Raw genomic sequence first — 12260 nt, forward strand, 5'->3', positions numbered from 1 at the left:
GCTAGGCAGTGACTACAATTTATATTATGTGTTTGTTCATCTACCTGTAACCTCGTTGGGCCCAAGTGGCCTGCTGTTACATGGAATACATGTTATGTTATGTTATGTTATTATGAAGCTTGTTTTACAGACCGTCAATAGCGAACTTTGCACTGTTGAAGGCATCCACTGGAATTTAGCGTTTGTGTGAGTAGTTGCTTGGAAGCACACTGCATAGTTATAAAGGCTAACATAGAAGGAAACCAAGCCAACAGTACACGATACCTGTAAGTAATCAAGCTTGCTTACATTTTTGCAATGACCTTGTATGGCCGCACTGTGACTCGACACATTCCCGTTTTCAGATCACACAGGTCTTGAGGACTGCTCGTATCACAAGGTCCTGCAGGCTCTTCGCCTGGCTGATGGTCTCTGGTATCATCTCATGTGTTCAGGTCAGTAAAACCGCCTTAGCTCTGCTCAGTGTTTACCTGATGTGTACAGGAAACGTAATTTCTTCGTATTGTTTCCTTGGTGCATGCATACGCTTGCACTGTTCGCCCATGCTTGTATCATTTCCCGTTGGTAACATTGGTGCCTACTGTCGTCCTTACTGAACAATGTCTAGATGGAATATGTGAACATGACTTTTGGTCTAGGTATTCTGTATGTTTGTGAAATGCTCGTTATCGATATAATAGAAGCATCATTCCTTTCTCTATAGTAAAACTAATGAGGTATTAGTTCCTTACGGAATAAAGCATGTATAACCCCAAGTGTCGGTAAAGTGGCAACATTACCTCTATTGTCTAGAGCAGTAGTAAATGTCGCAATGCCATCAATTCCCATTGTACTTGTTACGACCAGTCTGATTCATGTGACATTTGGAAATGTGCCTGGATCTATACATTCGATTGTTGACACTGAAAACAGGGATTAAATAATAAATAGACCCGAGTCCCGATGCATTGTTGCGGTTCTCTCCCAGTGAGTCTAAACTGACTCAGTCTGCATTCTACCCTTCTCACTCCCAAACTAACCCCTCTCGCTCCCTCTATGCCCCACCAGGTGACCTGGAGCGGTTGAAGCTGATTCTCCTGTGCAACTTTCGCTACATGTGGCAGTCGGCGCGGCTGCGCGGCGCCCGACACCTTCAGAGGGTGGTGTCCGCCACCCGGCACCGCTTCCTGGACTGGGAGACGGAGCTGGTCCACCACGCCCTGCAGAAAACCATAGGTATGGTGTGAAACAGGTGTCAAGGGGCCGGGAAATTTCAATGAAGCGAGCATGAGGCGATGGTGTATAATGTATATCTACTTGTTCATGACGAAATTGTAAGCTGGTATGAATAAGCATAGTTCTCAAACATAATATCTGTTTTTGTGTACTTACAGGAGGACGACGTGCAATGCGATAGATTGAGAGGGTGATGACAAAGCCATGACAATATTTTTCTCATCTATTATGACGAAACTGAAACCTTGTATAATCACAAGTATCGCATATCATGTGTCATGAGAACCTATAAGATCACAAATATCCTCCGTTGATAACTGAGGTTAGCACTCGCGACCTTCATTCAAAGTTTTCCAGCCACATGACACTGAATGGCCACAAATGCCAAACTTCCTGGCGGTGATAGCGGTGGGGGAAGTGATTTAAAGTTTCGTACCAGTCTGATTGGATGTCTGAGATACAGTCTTCTGGGAGATTGTCTCAGCAGATTTTGTCCGTCATGGAGCTTAAACTATTTAAAGTAAGAGTATTGCATTACCATGTTCGACGAATTTAAGCATTTCATTACCCTTCGATCAGCGGTTAACCTTCGCCCCAGTGGGGGGGGGGCATATGTTACCACCCTGTCGCGTTTTTTGCGTGTAAATAAAAAACCGCGGCGCGTAGCGCCGCGCCGCTTGGGGTAGCTTTTGGTACATCAATTTTGGACAATGTGTGAAATTTTTGACCCCAGGTCATGTCAGGTCAGGTCACCAGGTCAAGTTAACTGACCAAGCCTAAAAAAAAGTTTGCAATCATGTCCAGCCAGCAGTGTTTGTCGGAAAGGTTTAAAACTTGGTGGATTGGATGATGTTATGGGCGCCTACAATTTGTATATCTCGGATTTTTTATATCCGTGACCTAAGGTCAGGTCAGTGGCGTGACCTTTCCATTACAAGTCAATGGAGAAAAATGAAAATGCCTCTAGATCCGTGTGTACGCATAGGAACAGTCCAAATATTTCAGAATCACAATGATTTGGACCACCCGTGATGACCAAGGTGTCATTTTTGCTGATAGCCTCTAGAAAGGTCATCCGAGGTCATTTGAGGCTACAAACAGTTTTTTGCCAATAACTCAAGATTGGAAAGAGATAGAACGCTGGGGATGGTCTCATTGTGTTTGTCTTGCCGAGACGCATCGACTGATATGCAACATGACCTTTTCCGGTCAGGTCATGACCTTGACCTGAGGTCAAATTTTCAAGTTGTTCTTTCAAGGTCAAATTATAGTTCATTCGACGCGTCTCGGTGAGAGGAACACGATTCTGGCAATAGAAATGTCGTGGCTTTTTGTAGTCGAAAGTTATTGTCGAAAAACACTTTTCGTAAAAACAGCTATTTTTGGAGTTTTTGCCCTCTGGAGGCTAAACCGTTGACCTGAGGTCAATTTTGATAATGACCTTATCAAAAGAAGAGTTCAAAAGCTATCGATTGCTGTTCCATGCGTTTTTCTAGCTAACATAGTTCCTGAGATAACCGCATGTTTTCTGAAAAAATATAATGACCATTAGCAAATTTTGACCTTTGATGACCTCTGGTGACCCCAATATTGCTCTAAGATGAAATATGACCGAAATACTTTCAAACGTACGCATTGAGAGCTATCGACTGCTTTTTACCGCGTCTTTCTATCCCTCTTAGTTTTTGAGTTAGAGGTGGGTGGTAACATATGCCCCCCCTCACTAGGGCGAAGTTGGCTGAGACCGCCACTGGGGCGCGGGTTAACCCACTGAGACGAGCATAAGGCTGCTCTTATATATCTTACTTAGATTTCTTATTTATACTCTTATTTAGCAAATTCAAGCGTTGTGCTTGTATAAAAAGTGTTATTCTGATACCTACATTCACTTCGTATGGAGCATCGCATCTTGTATCTGTTTCAGCGTGTTGCGTAATGTAACATAATCACCGCTCCAAACCTAACCCGTGATTAATCAACGTAACCCGTGAGCGATCAGCTGGATCCTCTTGTGACGTCACCATCCTTTCCAGGCCTGAGCGGCGATTGGCGCGATCAGCTTGACCCCCTTGTGACGTCACCGTTCCTTCCAGGCCTGAGCAGCGATTGGCGCCATCAGCTGGCGCCGCAGCTGCTGGTGTGGCTCCACCACTGTTCTGGCTCGGTCGGGTCCCCTCTGAGTCACCTGCTGGGCTCTGTGGTCGACTGGTGCGTGAGACAGACCAGGCCACTACTGGTGCCGGCCACTGTCTGGATACGCACCAGTCTGCCCGACACAGTCTGGGGTAGGTGACAGGAGTCTGGCTGTGTCAGTCTGAGGTAGGAGGCATTTAGATAGCCTGGCAGTCTGCCTGACTCAGTGTAGGTGACAGTGTAGGTAGGTGACATTAGTTGCGTAGTCCGTGCGATGAAGTCTGGAGCAGGCAGCAACCAGCTGCCTGATTTAGTCACTAGACTGCGCTACACAGTCTGGAGTATTCGGCTAGTCTGTTGGACAGACTGCGTCGGTTGGCGACACAGCCGAGCTTAGCGACCTCCGCCGATGCTGCCTTGAAAAGCTATTCGGACGAGCCTGCGCCCGCGGCCGAGAGATGTCGCTAGTGGTCGACGCCTGCAGTGGTATGCTGTGCCGCATTACGCGTAGCGTTGAAAATTGACGGTAGATGGCAGTAGGGGTCAGCGCCTGGAGGTAGGCTGTGCCGCAAGACATCTGTTTATAGCGATTCGGTAGATTGGACGGGAAACAAGTGGTATGATTATAGCTTTCGATTCGTTTCATATTTTCTTGATTATGAATATTATAAAAAGAATGAAATAGTGGCTATCGCGTTGCATTTAAGTGTACTATAAACGTGGGTATTCGCAATCAGTTTTCGCTACTTCGACCCTTTCAGCTCTTGAGCTTGGTGTGAATTGTTGAAGCCGAAACTCTACACATACGCCATCCCTCTACTGTTTCCATTTTCACCACATTTTTTCCCGCAGTTTCATATCTCGTTCCATCGTGTTCCCGTATCTGTACGCCGCCGGTGTACCAGTTAACATCTGTACCCGTGTGATACAGATCTGCCACTGCCAGAAGCTGTACAGCTGTACTCCCCGGCACCGGACGGGGTACACGTGTACGTGGCCTGTGGCGGTCGCTGCTTTCACCTCTGGCGACTGCTGACTTCAAAACTGGTACACACGTACAGAGGTGGGTGGGATGCTTAAAAACGGCACATGACTGTAATACGAACTATTGTCTCTTGCATAACGAAGCTTATTGCATCGGGTGCTGTTTTTCTTCTTCTTAGTACGAGTATATTTCCTCTTGTGCTTGCTCGGTTGAGAGCATTCCCGAAACATTATGCTCGTAGATGTGTATTTTTATAAAATATTGTAAATGTGAGTATAGCGGGTAGCATGGTAGCAAGTGCATTCTATACAAACACTTATTTTGGTAAAACCGTGAAATGTGAACGCTTTTTCGTGACATTTAAGGCGTCACTTGATAAAGCTAATCGAATGCATAGATAATGCATCTCAACTTGCATTGAGAGTAACGCCTAACAAGAGTTCCAACTTACAAAGCTATTTTCACTCCACCGCGTTCACTACACCTACCACACCTCCCAGTCCCTTCATCTCTGACCCCCCCCCCCCCTTCCCTCTCCGGTCAGGTCACACGGGTGACGTGACCTGCGTATACCCGTCCCCGGACGGACGATACGTGGTCTCTGGTGCCGAGGACTGTCTGGTGATGGTGTGGAGCGCCACCAGTCACCAGCCGCTCATCACCATCGAGTGAGTGGTGATCTCGATTCGACTGACGTTTGTAGAGATAGATCGACGTTAGTGGTTGCCTAGTGGGATGCTGCTATCAACTTATGGACACTTATGCAGCTTACAGCGGAGAATTTAACTTTCAATGATAGTAACTATCACATATGCACTGCAGAGGTGATCAGGGGTTTGGTCTGTAGTGAATTGTGCATGCGAGCCAATTAAACATTTTATGGATTTTTACTCATCATATCAACAACTTCTAAATATTTTTTTTTTACAGTTAAGTACAGTGACTTACGTCAGCCATAGATATTATAAGAAGCTCCGTTTTGTGCTGTGGCTTGTTGTAAACATGTTGACAAACAACTCCTCGTGCGCCGCTTTCAGCCGCCACATCGCCTGCGTGCTGTGCGTGGCCGTGACATCACTGGCCCGACACGGTGACGTAGTGGTGAGCGGCGGAGAGGACAGCTGTCTGTACGTCACCCGGCTGCCGGGCGCCGAAGGTACGTAATACGTCACTGGATCGGAACAGATTGGTGGTATGCGTTTTATGAGCAGTGGGAAATGGGGAACGAGGATCGTAACGATGAGGATCGGTGAAGATCATCGCTCCAACATTATGGCTTTATTGACGTTGAAATATGAGACGATCGCTTTGCTACAAACCGTTCGTAGTTATGTGCACGGACGTGTGAATATGGCAATTAATCTGTAAGCAGTTCTTATTATACCTGGATTACCAAATAAGCATAACCCGGGCTGATTTATGATCAATTGTTTTTCCTGTCCGCCAGGTGGCAGCAGTGAGCCCCGCCAGCTGTCGCAGCACAGAGGACCGGTCACCTGTCTTCAGGTCAACGCCGAGGCAGAGGTCCTGGCCTCAGGTCAGTACCGAGACGCGACACTGGAGATAAAAGCGATGTACATTTTCACAAACATGCTTATTATCAGAGCATGCTGATACCTTTTCGTCAAATGCAGCAACAGATGTTGTAAACTGCAAACACCTTTTCCACCTCTTCTTACAATGGTTCAGAAGATAAGAGTTAAGACATTTGTATCTCTTTTTCTCAAGGTCCCACGATAAGACAGTGATTCTGTTGTCTGTTTCACTGGATCAGACGATAGTCGCTGCCTTGCCTTTATCTGTTTCAGGCTCCCACGACAAGACAGTGATCCTGCTGTATTTCTGCGTTTCAGGCTCCCACGACCAAACTGTGATCGTTTCTGTATGCCGCTCCATATTCAATGCTAGTCTAGCCTTTCTGTGTTACTCAGGCTCCCACGACAAGACAGTGACCCTGTCTGTTTGTCTCTTTTCGTTCCTATGATAGCCTGTTATCTCTCTGTGTTTCTCAGGTTCCCACGACAAGACAGTGATCCTGTGGTCGCTGGAGTCTCTAACCGTGCTGAATGAGATCATCATGCCGTCGGCAGTCAGCCATATGTCTGTCTCTGGAGGAGCGGTAAGAACAAGACACAAAATGAAAGCAGGGACACCGTACGTTGACAGGGGATAACTGTAAGGTGCATGTAGATTGTAGTGGCATACGGAACTTTTGGCAAGAAGTTACGTCTTATTTCACCTGTTGATTTTTTTTCTTAGTAGCAATGGTTATCACAGTTATCAACGTATTACAGCTAGGATCAGGGTGCCAAAATGCTTTTGGAGTTATGTGAAAATTGAAGCGCCATGGATAGGACCAGCTTTTTGTTATTTAGAGCGCTCACCTGTTTTTATATATTTTTCTGACCTGTGTTATGCGCATGAACTCACGTCACTCCTTGAAAACGAATGTTTGTGTATAATTGGGCTGACCAGAGTTTCATGTTTTCAGACGTTTCTGCTCACCGCCTGTCTGGACATGACGGTCTATGTGCACAGCTTTACCACTGGGAGCCCGTTACATACGCTGAAAAACCACCAGAGTCAGGTCGGTATCCGTGCGGAGTCTAGCCAGTAAATCACAGCAGTCAGCCCAGTTCATCAGCAGTAATCGCCACGCACTTTGAGAATGTGGATCGCTCATGATTGTTCAATACAATACAATCAGTTAGCTGACTCGGTATTGATCTTGCTGTCAGTGATAGCTCAGTAAATTTTTCGACGAGTGTTCATCCGTTTTCGATTAGCTTGTAAGAAAATACTGGCTTATGTTGAATTTAAATGGTGTGGCCGTTTACGCCTATGACAGATGTAAACCGAAAAAGTGATTGCCCGTTATTGGCTTCGCCACTCTTTGACTTGTTGTCTACCATCTGACGTAAGCCGTCTCGTAAAAACCGTCAACAGTGATTGGCTTATCTACAGGCACCCTGATATATGATTGGCTGATCGGCACGTGACCTTAGTGGTGTCACAACAAAACCCTAACGCTGATTGGCTGATCTCGAATAGCACTCTCGCTGATTGGCTGTTGGGCAGGTGACCTCTGTGACCCCATCTAAGAACAGTACGCTGATTGGCTGATCCCACCAAACACCCTCTCTGATTGGTCAGGTGACCTCGGTGACGTCTTCGGAGGACGGTAACCTGTGCGTGGTCGGCTGCCGCGACTCCAAGGTGTACGTGTACGACATACCGTCCTCCAAGCTGCTGAAGACGCTCACCAAACACGGCAGTCCGGTACTGGCTGCTCTGTTCACATCGCACGGCAGGCTGCTCATCACGGCAGGTGGGTGGAATCGGTGGGCATCTACCAAACAAGTGGGGTTGTTTCGGAGTATGCGATACGATGTTGATTTTGTAGCATCGTATACGGTGGAGCACTTAACTCAGTGTGAGGAAATGACAGGTATACGGAAATATGGATGTGTTTTTGAGTTACACGTTGTATCAACTATCGAGTACCCGAGTGGGCTCCTGATATTCCATACCTATGTGGCAGCCATTGAACCATTCCTTGTTGTAAAATCGGTGCAGCTTTGATATGTTTGATAATCAAATATCAATCATGGCAGTGGAGACCGGTACTGAAAGCATTTTTGACAAAACCACTGATAATAAAAAGTTATTTATTATCGATATTGCAATTTTGATTTTGACTTTTTAACGGCTTTGAATCATTTTCATTAATCTCTCCCTCTCTTCAGGCGACCGCCGGGTACTGGTAACCCACGTCCAGCCGCTGACCGTGAAGCCGAGGGTGTACCTGTCCGACCGGAAAAAGATACCCGTGGAACATACCGCCGACGTCACCTGTCTGGATATATCGGCCGACCAGAGCATGGTCGTCACGGGTAAGTGTTGGAAATTAGACTGTTTGAGCCGGATGACAGACGAGGAGAAGCTTGTGAAAATAGGAGCTGGCTTAGAGTCACACATTTGGGCGGAGAAAATGACATTTATTACGGTTACTTGCATTTTTGTTCTGCCTTAGGGGCTTCTGTACTCTGACAGCCCAAATCAGTGTGATCTGCTTCATATTCGAGTTGTGTTTTGAAACATTTCAACGATGGCTTATCTTATACGTTTTCAGGCGTAATTGCATTCACTTCTAACCTTTCTTAGGTGCTCCGTGAATGCCTTTCTTACCCTGAATGTCAAAAATAAACGAACAATATCTAATAAATTTACCGCCCCTCTTCCTCCCCCACCCCCAGGCTCCAGCGACTCGCACCTCAAGGTGTGGCTGGTGCCCTCTGGTGACCTGCACGCTACCCTAGAGGGTCACACAGGAGCCGTGACCTGTGTCCAGTTCGCCCCGAACGGACTTTATGCAGTCAGCGGCTCACGAGATAGCTCCATACGAGTCTGGGGACTGACTCTGAACATGGTGGTATCCGCGTTCACGGTGAGTGGTGGATGGGGCTGTGACGTCATCGATGGGCGGGTGACGTCATCAGGGGGATGTCCAAATGGTGAAAATGATATGTGGTAATTCTATGAAGTAATTTTATGAAGTAATTAAAAGTAAAACTTTGTGAAGCAATGCAGGTATGGATCTAAGAATTTAAAATAAAATATAAAGTATTACGTAAATAAGATCTCGCGGATGAGGTAACATAAGTTCCCATGGGTTACTGTCATGTTTTTCTTTATTCAATAAGGAGTAATGGAGAAGAGAAATGTGTCATTATGCGAACTCCCCATTATCAGATGAATCGGATCGAGGAACGTCATAAGATGTAATTGTATTGCTTGTTTACAAATAAATGTTGATTTGTTATTTGCAATACAGTTTTTACGTATGGCGTTCATGAGCCCATGCATTGCTACGCGTTATTGATGGTGTCATGTTCTTGCAATGTTATTTACGGCCGTGTGCTGTTTTTCGACAGGACCACCAGGCTCCGGTGGTGTGTCTCAGTGTCTTATCGGACAGCAAACAGACACTGTCTGCGGACAGCGACGGCGTACTCATGGTAAGGCATGGGCCACACATGTGCGAGGGTTTGCTCAGTTGTCATTAAAGTCTAAGCATGATGTAAGATCAGCATATTGGTGAACTATATACCTACTGGGGTAAATGAGGGCAGTACTGATGAGCGTAACGCCGATTTGTGAACGAGAGAGCGCAGCGAGCGAACGAGTTTATTTGTGGTTGTCTGAGGCACATTGTGATCTGTGACAGATTAATACCGGTATCGTCCTGCTGACCTGTGTCAATGTGTCAGTGTCAGTATCACTGACCTCTGCCCCGTATACCAGCTGTGGCAGGTGGAGATGGGTATTGTGCTGCTGACCTGTCAGTATGTCAGTGTCAGTGTGTCAGTGTCAGTGACCTCTGCCCCCTTTATCAGCTGTGGCAGGTGGAGACGGGTATCGTCCTACTGACCTGTCACGGTCCGGGTCATATGATCCGAGTCACTCCGGACCGCAGTCACGCCGTCTCCGGCAGCAGCGAGGGCAGCCAGTGAGTCAGCACCACATAATAAAACAGTGAAAATCGTCCCCATATTTCCAAATTATAATGAGACGCACTGTTGTTATTCTTACGGGTGAGAGGTCCTCAGGTATTCTCAAAGAACTGTACGTGGCTACGTTAGGTAGATAATTGAGAGATCTTCTGCTTAGTGGCACTGTTATGAAATATGAATGGTTCGATGAGAGGTTGTGAAGCGAACATTTTTTGTCACATTAACCCGCGCCCGGCTGGGGGTCCTGGATTTCCACGCCCTGCTGGGGGGGGGGTGTTTGAACACCCCCCCCCCCTTCTAACTCGGCTCCTGGGCCACGTAGCGATACGCGGAAGGCGGCGTTCGAAAGAGCGTCAAAAATAATGAGGAAATCACTTCGGTCAATTTTTTGGTCAGGTCAAAGGTCAGGTCACCAGAGGTCATTGAAGGCAAAATTTCGCCGATTTCCAGGTCGAATGTCGACAATTTCCAAGAAGCCAGCGCATAACTCGGGAACCAATAGAGCTACAGCGCCGCGGAAAAGCGCATTCGATAGCCCTATTAACGCCCTTTCTGAGTAATTTTCTCAGATTTGACCTAACGTCAACGGTTTTGCCTGCAGGGGGCAAAAACTGCAAAAATAGCCGATTTTTTCGGAAACAGTTTTTCTGCAATAACTTTTGACCCAGACCTTGTACGAGCTTACTTTTACCGGCATCGTGTTCCTCTCGTCAAGACGCATCGAATGAACCATAACTTGACCTTTAAAGGTCAACTTGAAAATTTGACCTCAGGTCAACTGGTCATGACCTGACCGGAAAGGGTCATGTTGCATATCAGTCGATCCGTATCGTCGAGCTGAACACATCTTAGGCGTTTTCATCGCTCTAGCATGCCCCTATCAAAAGTTATTTGCAAAAAATTGTTAGATACCATTCGTGACCTAAGATGACCTCAGGGCATAAACAGGGGTCACGGACACCATTTTCATGTTCAGTGTGTCTAAACCACTTGTAATTCAGTGTTTGGGAGTGTTTATAATGTCTTTCGTCCAAAAGAGGCGCATTTCAATTTTCTCCCATTGACTTATAATGGGGAGGTCGCAAAATTGACCTGACCTTAGGTCATCGATATCAAAATTCTGAGATATACATTTTGTACATGCTATTGCTCTTAGCAATCGCTGAAAGTTTCAAAGCGATCGGTCACTCGGTGTAGCTATGACGGACATTGAAACTTTTTATGAGGTGAGGTCACTTCAAGTGACCTGGTGACCTGACCTTGAATGACCTTGGTCTGAAATTTTCACAACATGTGTAGAATTGATGTATGATAAGGTGTACCAAAAACGGCGGCGCTCCGCGCCGCCGTTTTTGAGATATTCGCGAAAAACCACAAGGGGGGTGTTCAAACACCCCCCCCAGCAGGGCGCGGGTTAACACAGCTTGTATTTTGTTCCCGATCATACGAATCAAAAGGTTACCTCTGCCCGTCCTAAAGCAACATTTGCATCTTGCATCTTGCATCTTTGCAATAAAATAAAATTTGTTAGAAGCATCTGTGTTCCAAGTGCCCACCCATCTTGAAACGAACCTCACATTTGACTTCCAGGCTCTATGTGTGGACGCTGAGCAAGGAGCACACCAAATACACCATTAGCCACAATGACGCCATACGCTGTTTTGACGTCAGCAGTGACAGTCTGCACGTCATCACGGGCTCCAATGACGCCTCGCTGAAGGTGTGGACCATCGCAGAGGGACGGCTCACCCAGGTCAGTCAGAGTGGCGTCAGAATGACGTCATAAATTCGTCTGGTTGTACTGTTCATCGTAACGAGACTGACCTGAATTGAGCCACCATTTAGGATCAGACACATCAAGATACATGTGTTTACGAATTTCGTACAAACTAGTGACCATCCATATCAAATATGGTAAATTAAGAATCATATTGCCAGTAATTATCATGTTTATAACTGAATACGCGACGTGAATCAGTTGTGCATCATGCCTTATGTAGCATGCAGTGCGGTGCAGCTGCCTATTGTAGCAGTCAGTGTCAATATATAGACCTCTGTACACCGAGGTCTAGAGGTCTATGGTCAATACTATAAACTGACTGTGTCATGCCCCGACTGGCTGACTGCCACAGGTTCTGGTGGGCCACGAGGCAGCGGTGACCTGCGTTGCCTACCCTGCCTATGTTAGTCACACGGCTGCGTCAGGCGGAGACGACTGCCTAGTCATGGCCTGGGACGTAGGCACAGGTAACTGGCCGCTAATGAACTCGCGTTGGGGGTGGGGTGGTGGTGTTTGCAATACCGAGGATAATCTGATTATCTCTGTTATTTTTGGGGCTTAGTTGGAAAATAATCCCGATTGCTGAGTATATGTTGTCCAATTTCAGTCACCTGACCTGTCACCTTACCATGGG

At 46.6% G+C, this 12260-nt stretch overlaps 1 protein-coding gene across 1 annotated transcript in view; it reads left to right on the plus strand.

Annotated features, from left to right (window-relative positions):
* LOC122373154 overlaps nt 1-12260 on the plus strand; it is a gene marked incomplete at its 5' end in the record, with an annotated part of 38175 nt that overhangs the window by 19438 nt on the left and 6477 nt on the right. The window contains 16 exons of the mRNA XM_043350975.1: nt 345-434; nt 1048-1215; nt 3309-3500; nt 4280-4411; nt 4878-5001; nt 5371-5489; nt 5781-5870; nt 6346-6452; nt 6825-6920; nt 7487-7661; nt 8080-8226; nt 8590-8780; nt 9268-9351; nt 9730-9842; nt 11437-11599; nt 11979-12093. Of these exons, the coding sequence (XP_043206910.1) occupies nt 345-434; nt 1048-1215; nt 3309-3500; nt 4280-4411; nt 4878-5001; nt 5371-5489; nt 5781-5870; nt 6346-6452; nt 6825-6920; nt 7487-7661; nt 8080-8226; nt 8590-8780; nt 9268-9351; nt 9730-9842; nt 11437-11599; nt 11979-12093 (2106 nt within the window). The remainder of the gene's footprint in view (nt 1-344; nt 435-1047; nt 1216-3308; nt 3501-4279; nt 4412-4877; nt 5002-5370; nt 5490-5780; nt 5871-6345; nt 6453-6824; nt 6921-7486; nt 7662-8079; nt 8227-8589; nt 8781-9267; nt 9352-9729; nt 9843-11436; nt 11600-11978; nt 12094-12260) is intronic.

The sequence above is a fragment of the Amphibalanus amphitrite genome, unplaced genomic scaffold (genome assembly GCF_019059575.1).
Source record: "Amphibalanus amphitrite isolate SeventyFive unplaced genomic scaffold, NRLGWU_Aamphi_draft 001451F_arrow, whole genome shotgun sequence".
In the NCBI taxonomy this organism is placed as follows: Eukaryota; Metazoa; Arthropoda; class Thecostraca; order Balanomorpha; family Balanidae; genus Amphibalanus; species Amphibalanus amphitrite.